At 42.2% G+C, this 23,860-nt stretch overlaps 1 protein-coding gene across 6 annotated transcripts in view; it reads left to right on the top strand.

Annotated features, from left to right (window-relative positions):
* The first annotated feature begins 41 nt into the window (after positions 1-41).
* The window catches only part of Mapk9 (mitogen-activated protein kinase 9), a 49,102-nt gene continuing 25,283 nt past the window's right edge, over positions 42-23,860 (top strand). For 4 of the 6 annotated variants that reach the window (XM_004836741.4, XM_004836746.4, XM_004836742.4 and 1 more), the window contains exons 1-3: positions 42-211; positions 10,203-10,374; positions 21,334-21,463. In XM_004836741.4, the coding sequence (XP_004836798.1) occupies positions 10,253-10,374; positions 21,334-21,463 (252 nt within the window). In that variant the 5' untranslated portion in view covers positions 42-211; positions 10,203-10,252. Of the gene's footprint in view, positions 212-10,202; positions 10,375-10,776; positions 10,989-21,333; positions 21,464-23,860 lie in introns of those variants that run through there. The other 2 variants (XM_021242605.2, XM_021242594.2) reach the window with 2 other exon arrangements.

The raw sequence follows: 23,860 nt of genomic DNA, 5'->3' as shown, positions 1-23,860 counted from the left end.
TCTCCGCTCGCGGATTGGCCACCCCGTGGGTCGCTCAGGCCAGCGCCGCGGCGGTGCGGCGGGGTAGCGGGGAGTGAGGAGCGGGCCGGAAGGGTCGGAGCGCCCAGAGCCCCCCAGGCCCACTGCGGCGGCGGAGCCGGGAGCGGCAGCGCGCGGCGCCGCCAGTCCGCCCGCCGCCCTCTTCTCCCCGGCGCGGCGGCGGGGAGGCGAGGTGAGCCCGGCGTGCGAGCGGGCGGGCGCAGAGCGGCGGGGCTCGGGAGCTGGGCCGCGGGGCCTGCCGATGCCGCAGTCGCCCCTCCCGCCGCTGTCAGCGAGGGCTGCGGCCCGCGCTCCGGCCTAGCCCTCGGTGGCCCCGCCTCGGTGGTCCTTCCTCCTCCCTCCAGCTGCGGGGCGCCCGGTGCACCCCGCCGAGGCTGACGATGCTCTGGCGCCCGGGGCCGGGCTCGCGACCTTGGCCGGGGCGCTGACCCTCGCGCCCCCGCTTCCCCGGGAAAGCGCGGAAACGCCGCCGGTCGGGCCGGGGGGCCTGCGAGGACACCCCTCCCAGCCGCACTCTCCGGTGCCTTGTCATTGCCCACCCGGTGCCCGGCGGAAAGGAGCAGGCTTTGCCCACCTCCCGTGCCGCCCACCACACCCAGGGCCCTGCTCGCCTGCCTGGAGCGTGCCAGGCCCACTTACCCCAGGGCCTTTGCACTCGGTCGTGTTGGGAACTGGCTCCCAGTTTTCTGCAAGGCTGGCTCCTTCTACCCCTTCCCCTGGTTAGTTGCGTCCTTCTCAGTGAGGCCTGGTTGACCACCCTCTTTCTTTCCTGAGTCATTCTGTCACATTATTTTGTTTTGTTTTCTTCCTAGCCCTTACTCTGATTTGAAACTTTTTTTATTCGCCTGTTTATTTTTTATAGCTTTATGAAACAGGTAGTTGTCTGACTTGTCCACTGATTTCTCAGTGCTGAGGAAGCACGCAGTGAGTATTCAGTTCAATGGCTGAGTGAAGGAATGGCCCTGCCTCTGTGTTGTCCATGTTTTATCTGTTCATTTCATGTCTTCTGACAAACTTCTGAAACTTGTAAGCAGATGGACGCTTGTTCTTATTTTGTGAAATATTTTAATGTCCTCGACCCCATTGTTTGGTAACTGGCAGAACAAGCTGTGACATAAATCTTACATTTTTATGAATTTAGCTTTCTTCCACACATTCAGGAGAATTCTGCCTTATCTAGGTCATGCTTTCTGCTAGGCCCTTGGGACACAAAGGAGATAGCAGCGGGGTCCCTTCCCCTGGAGAGCCCAGGAGCTCAGCAGAGGCCACCATGCAGACAGTTCCAGGACAGGTATAGTGCCTGCTGTAGTGAAGGGTTTTGCCATGGAAATGAGGTGACAGGTGGTGCAGTTGGTTCTTGCATGGTGACCAGAAATTTGCCAGGGAGGGACAGGCACAGAAGTGAAAGAACAAGGCTAGCAAAGGAACACAGTCCACTGTGGAACTGCGACTCGATTCTGATTCTCGAGGCCAGGTGTAAGATCATGGAGTGTTGGGGACCCTAGAACCAGAACTTCACACAGCAGTTTTCTAAAGAAGTCAGAGCTCCAAATTTGTACTCACCCACTTTTTAAGTGTTGGCAATAACTAATGAAAATGTTCTCTAAAACACTTCAAGCCTGGCCAAAGGAAGATATGCAGCTTGGTTGCGGGATTGTCAGCCTCTAGGGCAAGCTGTGTGGGAGTGAAGAGTTGTAAGGAGCTGGAAAAGTAGCCTAAGGCAGGGGAAACTAGGCCCTGTTTGCCCAGCCCAGGTACTTGTGGTTATCAGGGAGCCTCAAGTATCGGCTTGAAACCCATTTTAACAGAAGAGGAAACTAAGGAACAGCATCTCAGCAGTCTGCTCGTAGTAAGCAGCTGTTAAGTGGATTTCAACCCATACCTACCCCCAAGTCAACATTCTGGGTTCTCAGCTATGAAAATTCTTTTTGGCTTTTAATTTTTTCTGGAAGAACAACAGCCAGTCTTCCATTTAACTTTTTTTTTTTTTTTCCATCCAGAATAATCCTTCGGGGTTAAAAATAATCCTTTTTTGGCCTCGTCTTAAAGAGCTTCGATAATGTAATTCATAGGGTGCCAAGACTTTACAGTAAATTGTTAATAGATTTAAAATGTTTTTACTTGGTCCCCCCCTAAATAAATATTTGAAGGTATACTTGAATTTGTCTACTTAAATTAAAAATCTTAATTATCAGGCAAAGTGCTAGACAAATCAATTAATAACCAGTTGTTTTCATGTTGTAGAAGATAAAACAAATCTAATTTTTTTCTTATGCATACTGATTTAGCACAAGAGCAACTGTTTTTCATCTAATATGTAGTTATCTTTCACATTTGGTTAGGAAAGTCCCCATTTACATAATTTTCCTTAATAATTATTACTTAATTTAGCCTTTTGCTGTTGTGTGAGTTAGTTTCAACATCAGCTGTTATTATAATTGTTTTCCGTGGGGGTATTGAACATACCAAAAAAACAAGCAGAATTGTAGGCAGCTTCAGCAGTGATTAACCCCTGGCCAGTCTTATTTCATCCCTAACTTCATTCACTTACACATTTACCCTCCTCATACTGTTTGCAAGCAAATTCTAAATATCGGGCCGGGGATTTAGCTCAGTGGTTTCGCTGCCTGCTGCGCAAGCGCAAGGACCCGAGCTCGATCCCCAGTACCAAAAAAAAAAAAACCCTAAATATCATCATTTCGTCCATGAGTTTTTCAGTGTATGTTCTAAGATATTCTAAGATACTCTTAAACTTGAAAAAGAATAATTTCTTAATATCAAATAACCACTCGCTTGAATTTCTAATTGTCTTGTGAATTTTATAATTTCTTTGTTTGAAGGTAGATCCAGATCCAGCCCATATTTTGCAGTTGATGTGTCTTTTAAATTTCTTTTAAGCTGTAGATTTCCCCTCTATTTTTTTTTTTTATTTTCCTTGTAGTTTACTTGTTGAAGCCACTGAGTTGTTCCTGCAGCGTTAAGGCTTTTACTGATCGTTTCTCTGCAGTGTGATTTAATGTATTTCTCTGTACTTCCTGAAAATTAATAGTTGGATCTCGATGAGGTTTGGCCAGATTCAGGGTGGACTCATGTCAAGTGTCCACTGTCCTGTTGAGAGGTGCCCTGCGATTCTGTGCTCATACCTGTTTAACAGATCAGTGCAGTCATTGCTCCAGGTTACCCAGACAGTGGCTGCCCCGCTGGGAATCTGACACCAGCATCCTGATCCAAACCACTGCTCTGCACTGCCCTGTCACATTTACCCTCCTGCATAGGCTTGCTTTAACAAAATTGGCTTGGCACCCCCTGTGTAATTAGTAGGGGATTAAATAATAAGTCAGATACATTTTCTGCCCTGAGGAAGCCAGAGTAGAGGTGGAGAAAGCTTTGCAATGCAAAATAAAAGAAATACAAATTGGGATAGCCAAAAAGGGAACATGCCCAGCACAGAGGGAAACTTAGAAGAAGGTTCCGGAACCAGATTTTGAGGGACATTGAAGCTTGGCCAGGGCAGTAGGAAGTAATTTCAGACAAATGGAACTTCAAGGGCAGAGGCCTACAGGTGTACAGTAGCCGGATGTGTCCACTCATCCCAGGTGGTTTGGAATTGCCCAAGAGTGGTCAGGGGCCTGTTGTGTCCTACCCTGTGCTAAGCATTTGAATCTTACTCTCAAAGTCATTGTTAAAGGGATTCAAGCAGGAAAATGGTATGGACTCTATTTTCAACGAATCTCTCTTTCAGTTCCTTATTGTGTAATAATTATAGATTTATAAGCAGTTGCAAAATCCCAGTACCTTTCACCTAGTTATCTCCAAAGATTGTATATGTACATACCATACTGTGATATCAAACCAGGAAATTGGCACTGGTGCCGTGTGTATATAGTTCATGTCATTTTATCATATGCAGAGATCGTAGATTGCCACCACTGCCACAATCAAGGTATAGAACGGGGCCGGGGATGTAGCTCAGTGGTTCCACCACCTGCCTCGCAAGTGCAAGGTCCCGAGTTCGATCCCTGGTACCAAAAAAAAAAAAAATGTAGAACTATTTTGTCAACCCAAAGATCTCATGCTACCGTTTTATAGCAACATGAACTGCCTTGCCCCTCATCATCCATAACCCCTGGCAACCACTACTCTGGTCGGCATCTCTCTAACTTTGTCATTTCGAGAATATATGGGGTTATACAATACGTGCCCTTTTGAGATTAGCTTCATTTACTGCTGTGGCTTGTCCGGATGTATCCCCAAAGCCTCATGTGATAGTAGGTGGGGCTTTTCGAAGCTGGCTGGATCTAAGCTGTGGGATGCTGGGATCAAGGACGTGAGGCTGGGATTGATTCACCATGAGATGCTAGGATTAAAGGCAAGAGTGACGCCCGCCCTGAGGCCAGGTTCCCTGGGTAAGCTCTAAGGGACAGCAGTGCTTGCTCCCTTCTGCCTGACTGCTCTGTGACGCCCTCTGCCGGGCCACTGCCGTGGAGCCAGCCGACTCTCAGCTGAAACCTCGACAAACTGAGCCAGATAAACCTCTCCTCCCTTAGCTTTGGGCGTTGGGTATTTTGTCTCAGCAAAGATGTTCACTAATTACGCTTGTCCCTCAGTGGGGTTCCAAGTCCCCACATGGACACCAAAGTCCATGGATGCTGAAGTCCCTTCTGTCAAAGGGGTAACATTTGCATATATTCTATGCACATCCTCCCGTGTAGATTTAAGTCACCTCTAGGTTATTTATAATACCTAATACAAAGTAAATAGTTATTATCTAATGTAGGGAATAATGATGGAGAAAAAATTGCACACGTATGGAACATGTCCAGTACATTTCCCCCCAAATGTTTCCTTTCTTTTAATTTAAATTTTTTAACTGAGACATAATGAATAAAAATTGCAGGTTAGCGTGGTATCATTAATTACGTTTTGATACATGTATACTGTGTTATAGAACATTTAAATCAGATCAGACGCATGTATCTCCTCAGACACTTCTTTCTTTCAGTTGCTAGGGATTAAACCCAGGACCTTTGCACTGAGCTGTGTCCATAGCCCTTTTTTATTTTTTATTTTGAGACAAGGTTTTGCTAAGACACTCAGGCTGAGCTTGAACTTGGATCCTCCTGATTCAGCCTCCCGATTGCTGGGATTACAGGCATGGGTCACCATGCTCAGCCACTTGTTAGTTTTTTTACTGTGAAACTTAAAAAATTTTCTTGTAGTTTTTTGAAAGGCACAGTACTTTGATGTTGCCTGCAGTCACCCTACTGTGCAGTGGCACTCCAAAAGTTGCTCCTGTATCACTGTAACTTGGTACCCATGGGATCTTCCTGAATATTTTTTATCTGGTTGGTTGAATTGGCAGATGCAGAGTCTGTGAATACGCAGGCCCTACTATACCATGCCCTTGAAATCCCCCAAGTTGTTGTAGTAGTTGGTTCTTTTTAGGGCTGAGCGGTATGCCAGGGTGTGGACATACAGCCATCTAACCATTCACCCATTGAAGTGTGCTGTGGTTTGGAATAGCAGGCATGGGGGCTGGGATGGTGCCTTTGCTGTGGCCAGGTCCAGGGAGCAGTGCGGCCGCGACCTTACCCGCAGCTGGGGATGGGGGTTACAGAGGGGAGAGCAGACAGGCCAGGCTGCCTGAAGGTGCAGTGGTAAGTAAATGCTAGTTGTTCTGTATCACAGTGCAGACTGAAGTTAAAGAACTGATGCTCAGAAAGGTGGCCCAGTGACTTTCTTGATTAGCAAAGTAATTTTGGCCTGGGGGTGTAGCTCATTGGTAGCACCGTGAAGTTGATCCCCAATACTCCAGAAAGAAAAAGGAAGGAAAGAAAGGTTATTATTATGCTAAGCTATTTTTTCAGAAGACTCAAAGTAGAAAACAAAGAACAAGTTGGTAATAAAAATTTCAGGAGCAGCCAGGGATTTAGCTGAGTGGTTCCACCGCCTGCCTCTGCCTTGAAAGCTCAAGGTCCCAAGTTCAATCCCAGGTACCAAAAAAAAAAAATTTTCAGGAAACAGAGGGTAATTATGAGAGCCTTTAACCACAGCAGATTCATTTAAATAGTGCACATCTTGGGTGTTCTGAAGGGTTAGTGTGATTGAAGGTTTGATCCGGGTGGGTCACTGAACCATCATTTCCTCAGCAGCAGCAGGAAAAGTACTTTGGCAGAGGGGAGCTGTAGGGTAAAATGGGAAGGTTTGTGTTTTCTGGACTGGCCCTCAGTGGCCCCTTGACGTGAGGCTTTACTTTGTAAATAAAATTAGAGTTATTAGAGTGGTGTGCTAGGTGGAAATAAATATCGCAGTCACGCACCCCTCAGTTCAAATTGGGGCCATGCTGGGAATTTAGGTGACTCCCTCACTGTCGCCAAGCCTGTTTCCTCATTGGCACAGTGCGGGTGGTAACAGACCCCTCACAGGCTGTGCCCGAGCATTTCTAACTGTGTCCCTCGTGCCAGCCTCCTCCAGTCTCCTCTGCCTCAGACCCACCCTCCACGCCTCTGTTAGAAGGATCATCATGCAGCTTTTCACTTAAACTTTTGTTTGGTCAGTTTTTTTAATGTAAAATGGGCACGTGGTTTTAAAAATACAGAACAGAAAGATGTGATAGGAAGAAAATGTCTCATTTCTCTATTCCTCCATACTTTCTAGCATAGAGCCTGTATTTGTGTATTTTTACACAAATTGGAATTTACTGTATATACTCTGTCCACAAGTCTTATTTCCTTTATGTGTATTAGACGTCTTTCCATAGTAATACATAAAATCCCTGCATTCTATTTAATGGCTTTATTTTTATGCCATAATTGATTCATTTGATCCACAGTGTTCCTTTTAAGTTATTTGTAGTGGGGGGTTTTTGCCTGTTCGAAGTGCTGCAGATACCTTTGCACATGTATCTTTGAATAATTGTACACATATATTTGGCAGATGCATTTATTGAATTGTAGTTGTCAGGTTGGAATTCACATGCATTTAAATCTTTCATTAGCTGTTTCTTATATTCTTCCCAAAACAATTTTACCAATTTATAGCTCTTACCAGCTTGTGAAAGATTATATCAATAATTCTAGAACCTAATATGATTGGATATACTCTCAAAATTGAATGAAACTGCCCCAGCATGGTACCAGTTAAGAGTATGATTACCAGCAGCTGTAGCAGAGAGTTCCAGAGTTGCTCGGCAAGGTTAAAACTGATTGGGCCCGGGATTTAACTCAGTGTGGTTCCGCCGCCTGCCTCACAACTGCAAGGTCCTGAGTTCGATCCCCAGTACCCCCCCCCCCCAAAAAACCATTGTTACGGCCCCAGCATGGGCGAGTGGTCTTGAATGGGGGTGTCTGCAGGAGCTCTGCCAGAGGGCCAGCAGCTGTACCATCTCCAGCGTGAGGCTTCTGCCTCCAGGTCTAGGACAGCTGATGCTCAGACAGCAAGCAGCAAGGGAGGACACGTTGGAGAGCAAGCAGCTTCAATAAAGACAGACGAAACGTGATCTGGAACTTGCACGCAGCATTCTGCTCATATCTCGTCAGCCAGAAATTGACCGTCTGGCCACGTTGAGCCACTGGGAAAGCTGCCAGGTGTTGTCTCTGTTGTAGCCACTTGTCCAGGAGGGACGGGCTGGCACCTGTTAGTAACGCGAGGAGGGGAGTGGACCTCGTGTGTGTCAGCAGCCTGTGCCACAGTCTGCTGCTGACCTCTTCGCTTCTCACACTCACCTGTCCAAAACTGAACTCACCAACCCTGTATCGACCTCCTCCTTATAGCCTGCCTCTTGGCCAGGTCAGCAAGTCATGTAAACCCTTTCTTAAAGCCATGCATTTCATCCTCTTCCTGACGTGCCACAGTCCTGTCATTTTTATCTGATCTCTCAGCTCCAGGTACTCTACTGGCCTCTCCTTAGTTTCCCAAATAATCTATGGAAAGCACGTGCTTCTGGTGCTCTGATGGCTCCCATATCCCTCAGCTCCAGCCTGAGGTGCAGAGTTAGCTTGGCTGCCACAGCCTATGGTCATCTGCCCTCGTTTTCTCTCTCCATCTTCCTTTCCCCACTACTCAGCAAATAATCTCAAATGAGTGCATCTCTACCTCTGTGTGTGCCCTTCCTCCCCATGGCCCAAGTCTTCCCCTTGCTTCTGGGTTTAGGGTCACCTTGTGTTGGGTCTTCCTGAGTGTGTCCACAGCATGTGCTTTATAAGCTCCCTGGGAACAGGCGCTGTGTTATGCCACACAACACCTCTGCAGGGGGTAAGTGTTTTGTAAACAACCAGTGTTGCTGGCATATTTACAGTATGGCAAAGAAATGGCTGCCCCCAGTAGAACAGGCTTTCGTGGCGACAGGTCCTTCTGTGGAATCCTTTGCACTTGCACCTTGCCAGCCAAGCTGAGCAGTTCACTTTGTGTGGACAGCCAGCTTAAGCTCTGCCTGTGCTGTCTCCCTGTCAGTCCTAGGCAGATGCTGCCTTCTCCATGAAGTCTGCCGTGTCTGATGCACCTGTCCCTGTTGGTCTCTTGTGCGTATGCCTTTATGTTTTTCTTATGGCTCGTGTACAATATGGCTACTCACACTTCTGAAATTGTGAATTATATGCTACCGCAAGACTGATTCCTAGGTGTGCCTTTATAATACTTAGCACTTTCATGTGCAAAAGCACTCCCTGAGTGTTGACTTGTGTCAGCCGCTGACAAACTATAAATAAGCTAATCTTTAGAAAAGGATATTCGTACAGATGTCAGTAAACTGGAAGTGTTATAGGGAATCATTAAATGGTGCAGTGTGGGTCAGATTAGTGAAGATTTATTGAATTCTTGCAGTATCCCTCCCTTCTTTGGAGTGTTCCATGCCATAGTGACCAAGACAGACCTGCTTCCCCCTCCCCTGGCTTTCCTGGCCCAGGACTGCCTCCGAGTGCTCCTCACAGCTGTGCAGCCTGGGCATGTGTTCTAGCTCACAAAGCTTTAGGTTGCTCCAGGGTAAAGTGGGACTGAGGACACTGATGTGGGTCAGGGTGGGCACTTGTGTTTGTCCAGCATCTAGTTCGGTGCACTCAAGAATGATGAGGGGCCGGGGATTTAGCTCAAGCGCAAGGTCCTGAGTTCGAAAAGATTGATGAGAAAAGCCTGGGGCAGTGGGTATTAATTTATTTTCATGTTTAAGGGAAATCTAGACACCATTTTGTTGAACTGTAAATCATCACTACAAAAAACTCATTGAGCAGCTCTTAAGTATTAGATAGTAGAACCAGAAGGGCAGGAACTTCAGGGAGCTATAGAAAAAAAAATTTAATTCTCTGTTTTTAAACAGTATGAAATGTTTACCTATGCGATTTTATTTTTTGGCTTTTTAGTTTAAAAGAAAGAACAAAATAAACAGCTTGCCACCTTTTCCGTAGATGTCCTCAGGCAAGCGTTGGGAAACCAAGTGAATGCTTGCTTGTTTCTGTGTAAAGCCATCCAAGGTCCTGTGCAGTGAGACTTTCAGCCCGCTGTCGAAGGCATAGAAAGGCTACTTCCCGTGGCTGCCAGTTTATACCCACACGTAGAGAAACCCTGTACTGTTACTATTTTCTATTGTGGGCACACAGCAGAGTTTGTGGGTGCAAGGGGTGCACGCCGCGTCTCACCTTCATGAGACGGCCTGTCGGTATGCAGAGCACATGGCAGTATCAACAGCCCTTGTGACCTGTCACTCTGGCATATGAATGCTGCTTTCCATCCATCGCGTCAGCCTGAATCTGGGCACTCAGCAGGGTCTGGTCAGTTTGCCTTTCTTCGGGATTCTAGAGGCAGCCGTTCTGAAGTAATACCCTCAGCTCTGGTTGAGACTGCTAGACTTAAGCTGGTCCCATAGGAGGCAAACTGCTGAGAAGCATTTAGTGGCATGGCTAGTAATGATGTATAAATTTTTTTCTCTGAAAATGGTTATTTTCTAATCCAGTCCCTTAATATGTGATCTGGTTGTGCCTCAGAAATCCCTTCCTTTCGTAATGGTCTTGTACTACTGTAATGTCTTGCATTTTTGTGTCTTGCTTAAGTTCAGAACTTGGTCAAACCAAGTTTAGAAATTTAGAGCCGCATTGGCTTATATTGCAGTAAATTTGTGAGCTGTGAGTGGATATTTCCGTAAGAATGTACGTTCATTCTGTTTCTCTTTTCAGGAGTCTTGTCAGCAGTGCCAGCTCCTTGGGATTTTGTATGACACTACATCATGAGTGACAGCAAATGTGATAGTCAGTTTTACAGTGTGCAAGTGGCAGACTCAACTTTCACTGTCCTGAAACGGTACCAGCAGTTGAAACCAATTGGCTCTGGAGCCCAAGGGATTGTTTGGTAAGTATGGTCTGTTTTAATACTATAGGTTGAGTTTTTGCTGTAATGAAACATAGAACTAAATCATTAGAATTTAGAAACACTAATGATAAAAATACAGTTACAGACTTAATGAGCTAAATTGAATCAACCTCTTGCTATAATTATATGTGGTCAGGTTATAGGTTACAAACCCAAATTTCCAGAAAGCTGCATAAATTTAAATAGGTTAGCAGGTTTTCTTTTGCTTTTTTTCCTTTTTTTCCCATTGCTCCTGTCATTATGATATCAGCATAGTAGGTATGACAGTGAGGTGTAATGGGGATTTGGAGTTTTGTTCATTTCTTCATCACGGCCACCTTCCCCCCCTTTATTCCCAGTCACCCCTGTTCATTTCCAGGCGCCGTCATTGCAGTGCCTTGCCCTCCATTGGCAGGACGAGGCCAGTCGGTGTCACTGTCACACCATGGGTTAACCAGGAAGGGATGCTGTGTCAGGGCTTGGGCTGGTCGCCTTCCTTGGTGTCTCTTCAACTATGTGTCCAGCCCAGGACGTCAGAACCATTAGTCTGACCCTGAATCTGAGTCTCGCATGGTCAAACAGTCAGCTGCTGCGACGTCACTGGCTAGCAGAAGGTAAAGTTCTTCACATGTTTTCTAGACTACAGTTATCAGCACTTCCCAAACTTTATCCCTTATTTTTCTGGACAAAATTGTTTTCCTTTCTATTTTTGGTCAATAAAATCAAGATTATCTTTGCCTCTGAAAGAACCCGATGAAGCTAAGCATCTGATGTTTACAGATGTAGGCAGGGGGCACTGAAGATGAAAGAACTCCTTTGCGTGTTCTGGTAGACGAGTTTATGGTTTCATGTAGTAGAGAGGCTGAGCTTGGAGAGTGCCTGTCAGTGGTTCTAACTGTCCTGTGGTGCAGAGATGCTCTCTTGGGCCTAAGTGGTTGATGGCCCTGGGAGCTGAGAGGACTGAGCCCAGAGCTTCTGAGGGAAGCTAGCCTGGGGGAAGAGGCAGTTGGGAGGCGTACCCGCTCACGTCCAGAATAGTGGCGGCCTTAGTTTCCAAATGATGGCATACTGGTACTGGCTGGGCATCCCTTTCCTGAAATGCCTGGGCACATCTGCCTGTTTCTGATTTCTGTTTTGCTTTCAGAGTTTAGCATATCTGCATAGACTTTATTACCACTTGAGCATCCCTCATCCAAAAATGTGAATCTGAAATGCTCCAAAATCTAAAACCGTTGGAGCATGATATCAGTGCACAAAAGTTTCAGATTTAGGAGCACTGCAGATTTTGAATTTTTGGATGAGGGATACTCAACCTATACGTAACTGTATTGTGCCAAGAGAATTTGTGAAGTTAGTGGATAGTTCAAATTGGAAACTTTAATGTTAATTGAAAGATAGGAACACTAGAACATTCTTTTGATTTACAGTCCATCTCTTATTTAGGATCGGATGGTAATTTGACCCAGATAATTTGTGGAGGGAGGTAGAGAGGAAGGAGGAAGACAGGGAGGGAGGTTTTGAGGGAGTTCACTTTATGATTGTGGATAGGCAGCTGTTTAAAATATGAGTTTCATTTGTCCCAATTGGCTTGCCATTTGCTTGTCTTTGAAGGTTAATAGTAATGTAAATAGTGTACATTTTGTAGTTACTGTGAGCTCTGCTATAACCCTGACTGTATAAATGTTGCGTTAAGGACTAGGAAGGCTCAATGATTTTTCCGTCTCACGGGGTATTAAGGGTAGGCCCGGGACCACTACCAGCTGTTGGTTTTTGGGCCTCATTGCTTATACTGAGGTAAGACTTGTTGATGACTTTGAATCACTAATACTTCTTGGTATAACTGACCTAACTTATGCCTAGAATCTTAGCAATAATGAGTAAATGTTCATTAAATACCTGTTTGTGTGTGTTGTTTTGTTGGTTTTTTTTTTGGCACCAGGGATCGAACTTGGGACCTTGTGCTTTCGAGGCAGGCGCCGGAACCACTGAGCTAAATCCCCGGCCCTTAAATACCTGTTTGAAAAATCGTATTAGTTGTATTTGTCCCCATAGGACAATAGTTACCTTCAAGCAATTTTAACTTTACAGCTGTAACTGATACTTGCTGTTTTGATATCCTCCTATCTTATGTTCTCATTTGGAAAAGTAAAAACCTCAGAAGTGATTTTGGCTTCCTTTGTCCCTCTTTCTTTTTTATATTCATCCTTCACCAGGCTTAAGACACCAAGTAGGATTGGGAAACAATGTGGTGATGACACATTCCTGTTTAAAAATCAAAAATCAACTGACTTGCTAAAATAAACTCAACAGCAGGTTAGCTACTGCCTTGACAACACGATTTGGATTTCCTGTCGTATTGCTTATTAAAATATTGTCATCTTATTGTTTTTTGATTATGTGAAACTCCCTTTTGTCGTTAGTGTATTAAAATCAGTGACCCTTGGGGATGCATTAAGGCTGAAAGACGGCCCCTCCCGAGAGGTGTCCACACCCTAACCCTGGACCCCATGCGTGTGTTACTTCACACAGCCGAAGGAGCTCTGAACCACGGCAGCCGTCCTAAGGTGGGAGAGTAGCCTGGATGAGGCTGATGGGTCCGGTGTAGCTGCTACGAAGCAGGGGCAGGAAGGTTGCAGTCTGAGAAGGAAAGGTGGCAATAAGTGAAGTGTGGAGCAGTGTGGGGCCAGGAGCCGAGGGACAGGTGAAGCCGCTGCCGGCTGGGAAAGGCAAGGGAGTAGATTCTCGCGGACGCAGCTGATGCCTGGATTCTAGTCCTGTGGGATACGTTTTGGACCCCTGACCTCTAGAGCTGCAGGATAATAAATGCGTGTTGTTTACAACCAATAATTTGTGGTAACGTTAGAAAACTAATTTGGGGACAGATGTATTTTTATATTTTTGAGAAATATACTAGCAGTAGTGTGTGGTTTATAAAATTGCTTTGTCTTGCAAGGACCCGAGTTCAATCCCTGGTACCAAAACAACAAAACAAAACAAAAAAACAAAATTGCTTAGTCTTTTATTAAATTAGAGGATTGGGAAGATACAGGGACAGTGCATGTCAGGCCAGGGACTTGGACAGAATTAAGAAGAATTGAAACCAGAATAAAATATTCTGATCTCCAATTTTTGTTTTCTTTTTCTCTTTCTCTCCCTCTTTTTTTTATTGCTGGGGATCGAACCCAGGACCACACATATGCTACGCAAGGTCTCTACCACTGGGCTATAAGCCCAATCCCTGACCCCTAATTTGAATAGTTTTTACAGTTGTCATTGATTTACTTCTAGTTTTTTCATTAGATGTTAGTAAAATTTGTTAGGAAATAAGTTTTTAAATGTTTATCATTTTAAAGTATTCATAAAAATCAACTAAGCTATGTAGTAATATTAATTGCAAGATTTAGTGGGGAAATATATGTGTACTTTCTTTCTCCTTCTAGAATCTCAAGTTCAATGAAAATAGGAAAGATTTTATAAGACAGCTCTATGAAATGTTTGACTTTTTAAAAAATATGTTTAATATTTGGTCTGGCAGAACTTAGAAGTAACAGTTACCACCTTAACATGAAATAATTGGTATAGCTTTTATGGTCTTTTTCCTCCAGTTTTCTATAAGCATGAACATTGGCCTATTCCTAAATTGTTGTATTTTCACTATATTAATATAGATAAATAAAAACATAAAGTTCACAGCGAAAGTCTGTGATGAGGAAGATGCATGGTAAAAGGCCCAGCATGACGTGACCCTGGGTGCTGAGTTCCAAGTCCAGCTCTGAGCCTTGTAGCCATCATTCCTGTGACTTGGGGCACCCGCTGTGTCTTCCTGGGTCTTAATATTTTCACCTCCAGAAGGTAGTTAAGAGCTTCTGATTTAAGATGGTAATCGAACACCTGGCCTGATGAGATAACAGAGCAGGAGTGAAAATAAGTAGACGAGTCATTTGCAGTAAGTGGTAGAGCCCTAGAGAGGCTCTCAGTAGCCGTAAGAGGCTGTGAATATGGGAGTGACAGGCACAGAGCATGAAGATGCCAAGGGTAGCCAAAACCAGGGATGCTGATTTAAAACGCATCTGTGAAGCAACTGTGCCAGTTTGCTGCCAACGATTCCCTCACCTCCCCCTGCTCAGCATTTATCCTAGAGAGCTAATAAGGTGAGGAACAACGATCACGTTAGAATCCAGGGAAGGGCAGCCTAGTGTGCGAAGCCCACCATTTAAGGCTGTCTGCCTTGAAGTTTATTTAAATTCTGGAAAGAGCAGGTGAGAGGTTGAGTAGTGCTTTGGACTCCTGTGGTTAGGAGGTAGGGCTGGAATCTAGGGCTCTTTCACAGAGCCTGGCAAACTTCCTTTGCTCTGTATCAGGACCGTTAAAGTGCCACACCCTAGAAGTGTGTGACAGGAAGAGAGACAAGCTCATGGAGGCATCTGTTGAACCTCTCCAGAGGTGAACCTGAATTGTTAGGGCCCCATGTGCATGTCAGAAGTAAATGTAAATTCTCCCTGGAAGAAGATAGTGTCACACTGGATATCAAAGTATTTCCAGACAGCAGTTTTACAAGATCCAACCCATGTAAAATAACTAGATACACAAGGAGATAAGGCAAAATCCAGCCGAAACAACAGACAAAAGAAACACATCTACAGGAGACACTGATGTTATTACATCAAATTTTTATTATTATTTATTTTATTTTATTTTATTTTTTTGGTACTGGGGATCAAACTCAGGACCTTGTGCTAGCAAGGCAGGCAGCAGAACCACTGAGCTAAATCCCTGGCCCACATCCAAATTTTTAAAAAGCTATGATGGTGTGTTCAAGGTGGTAAAAGGCAAGATGAAAAATGTTGGTGGATAAATTAGAACTTTTTTAAAAAGAAGAACTAAATGAAAATTCTAGAACTAAGAACTATAATGGTTGAAATACTAACTGAATGAGTTTGTAAGCATACTAGATATAACTGAAGAGAGAATCAGTGACCTGGAAGATATGCCAGCCAGAAATATCCAGAATGAAGCCTGGAGAGACTAAAAGAGTAGAAAAATATGGAAGGAGGTGGGTGTGTTAGTTTTCTGTGACTGCATAGCAAAGGAATATGAGGTTGGCTTAAAATAACCTACTTTCATTATCATATGGTCCATAGGTGTGAAATCTGGGTGGGCTGCCCTGTGTTCCCTGCAGAGCATCCCACTAAGGTCTGAAGTCAGTGTGTTGGCTGGGCTGGGCCCTTCTGTGGAGACTGGCAAAGAGTCTGCTCCCAGGCTCATTCGGGTTGTTGGTAGAATCTCGTTCCTTGTAGCTCTAGGCTTGAGGTCCCCAGTTCTTGATTTCTTTCAATTAGAGGCCACCTCTGCTCCTAGAGACTTACCTGCTTTCCTTCTCAAGGGACTCCATCCATAGGGCAGCAGTGGCTTTCCCGGTACTCTGTGAGTCAGATCTGTTTCTCCCCATTCCCACCAGCCAGTACAATTCTACTTTTAAAAGTCTCTTGTGATTAGATTAGGTTCACCTGGATAATCTCCCTTTTGCTAACTTAACAAGTATGTTTAGACCTTTTGCAGGACCCAAGGTCATGTCTAAAAGAATTTTTAATTGCATTTTTTATGTTCTAACAGCATGTAGAAAATGAAAAGTCAGTGAGAGAGAGAGAGAGAGAGAGAGAGAGAGAGAGATTCCAAGGCCGGGGATTTAGCTCAGTGGTGCTGCCACCTGCCTCGCAAGTACAAGGTCTGGAGTTCGATCCTCGGTACCAAAAAAAAAAAGAAAATTCCAAAAGAATACCATTTAAAATTGGACAAAAATGTTCAGTTATTACATATGTAGGGGGGAAATCTAACAAAATGTGAAATAACTCTGTAAAAAGCTAAAAATATTAGAAAAATAAACTTAATGGTAGCATATATCATTTTGAGTTACTGTAAATACTATAAAAGTATGACTTAAAACTTGCCTAATTGACTGAAACCTAAATCTAAATAGCCTTTTTCAAAAAATGAATTAACAAACTGATTCTAAAATGTATACATAAAAATAAATTCTAAGGATGGTCAAACCACCCTTTAAGAGAAACAAAGGAGAGCTTACTCTTCCAGATGTGAAGACTTATCAGGAAGCCTTGATGATGAGCTAGTACAGATTGGGTGCAACCGGAGAGAGCAGTCTGGTGGGATCCCGTAAGCAACCTAGAAACAGTGCCCTGCACAGAGTGGCTTCCTCCTCCTCTTCTTCCTCTTCCTCCTTTTTTTCTCCATCTCCTCCTTATCCTTCTCCTCCTTTGTGTGTGTGTGTGTGTGTGTGTGTGTGTGTGTGTGTGTGTGTGTGGTACCAGGGATTGAACCCATGGCCTTCACACTGAACTGTATTTTCCCTTTTTCTTGTTTGAGTCAGGGTCTTATTAAGTTGTCAAGGCTGGGTTCGAACTTGTGATCTTGCCTCAGCCTCCCAGAGTGCTGGAATTACAGGTGTGCACCACCACCCCTAACATAGATGGGCTTCTGGGTTTTTTTTTTGGTACTGGGGATCGAACTCGGGTCCTTCTGCTTGCACAGCAGGCGGCGAAACCACTGAGCTAAATCCCCAGCCCAATGGGCTTCTGGTTTATGGTTGTGGTGGCTCTAAAGAGCAGTGGGGAAAGGATGTCTTTTAAATAAATGGACATCTGGATAGTCATAGGGAAAGCAGTGAAATTTGACCCCAGTGTACACATTAACACAAAAATCTATCTCAGTTAAATGCTTCTAAATGTCTAAGGCAAAACAGTAAAGCTACTTTAAGATAATATATACGGATGTTTCTCATGATCTTTGAAATAGAGGACTTCTTTGAACAAGACATTAAAAAATAAAAGAAAGTATTAGTATATTTGTGTTGAAATTAAGAACTTCTGTTTAAAAAATCATCAAGAACTTGAAAAGACAACGATAGTGTGTGAGAAGATACATGGTCTACCTTTCATATCCTGGGATTCTGCAGATCAACAATATTTAGAAAGGGCAGGGAATTTAGCTCAGTGGCACCGCACCTGCCTCGCAAGTGCAAGGTCCTGAGTTCAATCCGCAATACCAAAACAAAACAGAAATATTCAGAAAAGTATGAATCTGTACCAAACATGTACAGACTTTTTTTCTATCATTAGTCCCTAAATAATACATTACAGCTATTTACATGGGATTTGTATTGTATTAGATATTATGCGAAATGTAAAGATGATTTAGCATATATGGGAAGATATGCATAAGTTGTATGCAAACACTACATCACTTTATACAAGGGATTTTGGTGTCTGGGGAGTCCTGGGTCCAGTCTCCCATGGATACTGAGAGACAAGTCTATGACTGACAAGAGTCTCTTATTCAGAATACATAAAGAATTGTAATCACTAAAATATCAGACAGCCAATGTAAAATCAGTGGCCATAAAACAAGACTCTCCAAATAACTAATAAACACAGAAAAATATGCTTACTATCATTATTCGTCAGGGAAATGCAAATTAAAATTGTCTTCCTATGCAATGAAATACTACTGTACAATCAGCAGTGGTTAAAAATTAAACTGTTCATAGTATCAAGTGTTGGCAGGGATATGGACAGCTCATATACAGCTCTCAGAGGTGAACCTTCCATGCACTGCCAGTGGACCTAGAACTGGACAGAATCACTCTGGGAAAGAGTTTGGTGTCATCTACTAAAATATAATATATGCATTCCCACTCTTAGCTATCCACTCATCAAGAATGAATGCGTAGGGCACCCAGAGCCATGTACAAGAATGTTTAGGACTGTTTTGCAATCATCTGAACACTGAAAATAGTGAAAATATCTGTCAACATTGTATGTCATGCAAAGAAATGCTACAACAGTGACAGAATGAATTAAAGCTCAGAATATGGATGAACTTCATAAATATAATGTTATGTGAAAGAACCCAGGCAAAATAAATGATAGAGGTTTCATATAAGGATACACGTTTAGCCAGTGAAAGCAAGGAAATGATTATCCTAAAAATCAGGAGTAGTTATCCTTGGTGGACAGGAGGGTGGCAGTTGGAAGAGGATGTAAGGGGAGGACTTACGGGATGGTAGAGGAATGTGCCTCTGTGATAAAGCATTGAGTCAAGGAACGAAACAAAGCACCGGAAGGAACATCGAAGGCATAAACCTCACGAACAACACTCAAAGCTGGAAGTCATTGGAAGAGTTGCCTTAAAGTTTTGAGAAAAAACAATTTTCGACTTAGAAGACAAACTGTCAGTCAAGGATGAGAGCAAAGTGAAATCTTTTATCATCCATATATTCTTTCTGGGGAAATTCCTTGAGGATGTAGTCCAACTAAAAAGACAAGCCAGCCGTGGTGGCACACGCTTGTAACCCCGCACTTGGGAGGCCAAGGCAGAGAATCTGCGCAAATTCAAGGCTCGCCTGAACCACACAGTGAGACCCTGTCTCAAAAAAAAAAAAAAGAAAGACAATACAGGAATGTGTACTTCAAGAACCGTGGAGGTCACTGGAAAGAAATCCCAGGGTAGTAGTTACACAGCAGGCTTTGAGAGAAGATCCAAGAAAAATGGCTTCAAAAAGAATGGGATGAACTCCAAATGATAGATAAGTACTGGTGATGGGCTTAAAAGGATATATTTTCTTTAATAAGAAAAGAATGTTTATTAGAAACTTGAGGGGTACTAGACAGCTGGAAAAAAATCATGATCTACATAAAAAACAAATTTAAAAGGACATGATGTTCAGGGGCCGGGGATTTAGCTTAGAGGCTCCGCAGCCTGCCTCCCAAGCATAAGGTCCTGAGTTCAATTCCCAGTACCAAAAAAAAAAAGGACATGATGTTTGAGTAGTTCATGAAATATAAGAAAAGAGAACCCATTCTGGAAACATTTTCAATTTTTATATGTATGAGTGACAGCAAAGGTCATGTAGTCTTAGAAAATGAAATGTGATCCCAGCTATAGAACTAGAAATGTTTACATGTAAGTTACATACATAACCCATTGTATTGGTTTTCAATTTTTAGACACATCCTAAAGAGGAACACTGAAGGGGTTTTATTTTTAACTACAAAATAAATGGGTTAGTAAGCTTGACCATTTAAGGTAGGAGTTTGGAGGAAAGGGAGGAGGATAGAGAGACAGAGGGAAAAGGGAATGGAACATAATAGTCTATTTTTAGCCTCGTAGTAGTCTCATATGATGGTCTCATTTCTTGTACTGCGAGGTTCTTTTAAAAGTTGACAGAACGAGAAGTTTAGACATGTTATTTAAAGTTTCATAGGTAACCAAAGAAAAACCTAAAAATAATATGAGAACAAACCTTGATGGTGTTGGGGATTTTAAGTAAGTGGCTAATCCTCAGTTTTCTTGTGGAGAGTAAATAGTTCTTTTTAAAGTTGATAAATGAAAAAGCGATGCTAAAAATATACTTTTTGGGGTTAAAAAGTGATCACAAGAACCCAAACCGTGAATAATTGGTCATTCCTCTTGGAGTTGGAACCAGGAATGGAAAAGCATGTGTTCACTTAGATGCTTAGAACTGGTCCATCTGGCTCATTTGGGACAAAACATACTGATCAATAAAAAGAATATGTCTATCATATGCTGCGTATTGTTTTGAAATATATATACATTGGTGGAATGGCTGTAGTTACTTAACACATTCATTACCTCACCTTTTGCTGGTGAGAGTACTTAAAGTGGATTCTCAGCAGTTTCTAGGAACAGTGCTATTAACTGCAATCCCCATGTACAGCAGAGCGCTTGAACTTTCTCATATCCCTTTCTAACTGAAGTTTTGACCAAAAACTTTGAAAGATGTATCTGTTTTCAAACGTTGAACCTTAAAAATATTTAGATACAAATATATGCCTGTGTATATGTATGTTGATGATTTGTTTCACAGATACATTTATCTTAAATATATTATGCCTCAGGGCCAGGGATTTAGGTCAGTGATTCCGGCGCCTGCCTCGAAAGTGCAAGGTCCCGAGTTCGATCCCCGGTACCAAAAAAAAAAATTGTTAAATTAAGTTAGACTTGTTTGACCCAAAAGCATTATTAATAGAAAAGAATAAGTATAACCAGTGTTATAAACTTAATAGAATAAATAAATGGATGCAATATGTAAAATGATGCCTACTTCTTAAGTAGTCTTTAGTAGCTTTTAATCTCTGATGATTAGTAGTCAAAAAATAATAAAACTAATGATATTGTTAATGGTAATTTGAAATCTGAAAATGGCTACTCAATTCTTCATGTTTATTTTCTGGAGGGAAATGAACACCAAATTTTATGACAAAATGTTATCAGGTGCTGGAAACACAGGGCCTAGATTTTATATTATTTATTTAATTTTTTTGGGTACTGGGGCTTGAACTCGGGTCCTTGCGCTTGCACAGCAAGTGGCGAAACCACTGAGCCAAATCCCCGGCCCTCCTAGATTTTATTTTTAACTAGAGTAAGAGGATTTACCTTGAGCTAAGATGTTTTCATCTTGGAAAAACACATTCAATCAAACTTAGATTTATTGGATTATTTTCATGAATTCAGCCATTTCCTCTGCTATAACTCCAAAAATATTTTAATCAACGATGACAGTGAATTTTTCAATTTCTTTACTTATTTAAACTGAGGATTTCATTTCTTGATGTCTTACGTGCTCTGTGTTAAATTACCTGGTTCTGAAAATAATAATCTCAACTAACATACTAAAAGTGCAGTTGCAGAGGCTTGCTCGGCTCCTCCTAGCTACGTCTCCATGTCCGTGCCTCCACAGAGTGGGTAGCACTAGCCTCAGCCTCTTGGCTGGCTCTTCGTGTGCAAGGCCTGTGCCTGGAATAAAACAAGCACAAAGATTTTCCTTGTTCATTTTTTAAAAGATAGTACATTTAATGTATAGTCTCCATTGCTGTTTCTCCAGAACCGTTCTAACGAATTGCTTATTGTATTTCCTAATTATAGTGCTGCTTTTGATACAGTTCTTGGGATTAATGTTGCAGTCAAGAAACTAAGCCGTCCTTTTCAAAATCAAACTCACGCAAAGAGAGCTTATCGTGAACTTGTCCTCTTAAAATGTGTCAATCATAAAAATGTAAGTTATACCTAAGTTTCCTCGGTATGCCTGTATGTTGACAATGTGATGATCTTCAGGGTCTTTTGACATACATTCAGTTCAGACCGGGGATGAACCAATGAGAACATGCCTGTTTGTTTATTTATTTATTTAGTGGTGCTGGGGATTGAAACAAAGGCATTCACCTTGAGCTACATCCCCACCCCTTTTTATATTTTATTTAATTTTTTTTGTTGTGGTTTTGGTTTTTTTGGTTTTTGTTTTGGTACGGGGGATCGAATTTGGGACCTTGCGCTTGCAAGGCAGGCGGCAGCACCACTGAGCTAGATCCCCGGGCCCAATTTGATTTGATTTTTATGTAGTTTGAGATAAGGCCTCACCACGTTGCCCGACCTGGGTCGGGTTTGTGATTCTTTTGCCCCAGCCTCTAGGATTGTTGGGATTAAAGGCATGTGCCTGCCACCATGCCTGATTTATTTATAAGTTTTAATTAGCACTGGGAAAATTGAAATTAGAAAGATGAGTTGTGTTCCAGAGGAATTAGGTCACTCAGTTAAGGTAGAAATGCTGATTTAATCCTGTAGCCATTTGGTTTCATAAAATGAGAACAATGTATTTCTGTTTTCATTAAATGAGAACAGATATTAACCTAATACATTGAAAAACAACTAAATATTTTTTGGAAGAAAGTTGCATATGTAGCTTTTGCCTTGTATACAGACATCTCAGTTTTAATTAAATACCTGTTATTAGTTGATGTTTCATTCAGGATAGCTGTACTTGGCTTTTCCATAGTAATAGGCCACTAAATTTTTAGTAGAATTAATAATATGTCTCTAGAAAATGAAGTTTTTCTCAAGCATACCATTTGTCTTACTAGTGATCTCTAAGCAAAATTTATATAACCTTGCCTTGTGGTAAAAATCATAGAATGTGAAATCTGGAAGAGGTTTTGGAAATCAACTCACAAAAACATCCACCACCCCCTCCTTTGGGAGAGGGAAGAATGTTTAAAATTACACTAAACTATATATTATTCCCTTTGTTTTAAATTTGTGCTGGATCTTTTTAGGATAGGGATATTAAATATGAAATGGATAGGTTTGTTTTGAGTCTGTGGTTTGGATTAGTTTTAATTTTTCCAATGCATGCTTTATTTAAATTTTTTAGGTTTTAAAAATACTATTTTTTTTAAAGTTCAAACTGTAGGGGGCCGGGGATTTAGCTCAGTGGCACTGTGCCTGCCTCGCCAAGCGCATGGTCGTGAGTTGGATCCCCAATACCAAAAAAAAAAAAAAGTTCAAACTGTATATCTAAGAAAGCAAAACTCCTGAAGTCCCTCTGCCCACAGACCACTAGCATTAACATTTTGGTGAGCATTTTTATGCATATTGTGCACATGTATATAAACAAAATCAATCATCCTGCTTCTTCCCCTGGTGGATACTTTAATGAATATAGATATAACCCATTTTTGCTTTTTGTTTTGTATTTTTGGTACCGGGGATCGAACTCGGGACCTTGCGCTTATGAGGCAGGCTGTGGAACCGCTGAGCTAAATCCCCAGCCCCTATAATCCATTTTTAAATGGTTGCGCAATACAGATGCACAATAACTTATTTAACAAGTTACTGTTATTGGATAGATTATTTCCAGTTTTTTTGCTCGTATAAACATGGTGCAATGAAGACCCTTACACATGAGTATTTGCACATTTATCCAGGTAAATTCTTATTCTGCAAAGAATCCCAACACTTCTGGCTTCATATATACTGACAAATTGACCTCAGTGAAGACCATCAGTTTTATACATTCATGAAAAGTGTCTAAGAGTATCTTTAACTTCAGAATCTCCCAACATTACATTTTGCTGATCTTTTTTTGCCAATGTGATAGATGACACATAATATCTTTTGTGAAGTTGAATTTCCATATGTTCATTAGTAAATTATTTTTATGTTATTGAGAATTTGATTTTCTTGGTCTTTGTCTATTTTTGTCTTGGACTGCTAGTCTCTTATGTATTCATTGGAAGCTTTTATATAGTCAGCTTTTTAAATTTCACGTTATTTATGTTGCTTTTGCCATACTGATTTTTTTCTGTGTGTTTTAGTTTTGTTTTAATGTAATCAAATGTCCTAGGTTTCCCATCATGCTGAGAAAAGATTTTTCTGTACCAGGATTTCATAAACATTTATCTCTATTCTAATTTTTATAGTTTCGTGTTTTAGATTTAAATCTTTGTTCCATTTTTAGTATATCCTGGCATAAAGATTGCAGTATGAATACTGTACTAATTTCTCCTGTGACTAGCCAGTCACCCCAGTCTGATACAGTGAACAGTTCATCTTTCCCTGGTCATTTGAAATGGCCGAGGATGTGTGAGTGATGGTCAAAACAGTAAGCCTCCTTTTC

The sequence above is a fragment of the Heterocephalus glaber genome, unplaced genomic scaffold (genome assembly GCF_053883595.1).
Source record: "Heterocephalus glaber isolate CG9 unplaced genomic scaffold, H.glaber_assembly_v1.0 deba00001606, whole genome shotgun sequence".
Classification (NCBI taxonomy): Eukaryota; Metazoa; Chordata; class Mammalia; order Rodentia; family Bathyergidae; genus Heterocephalus; species Heterocephalus glaber.
This window is presented reverse-complemented; position numbering and strand designations above follow the sequence as displayed.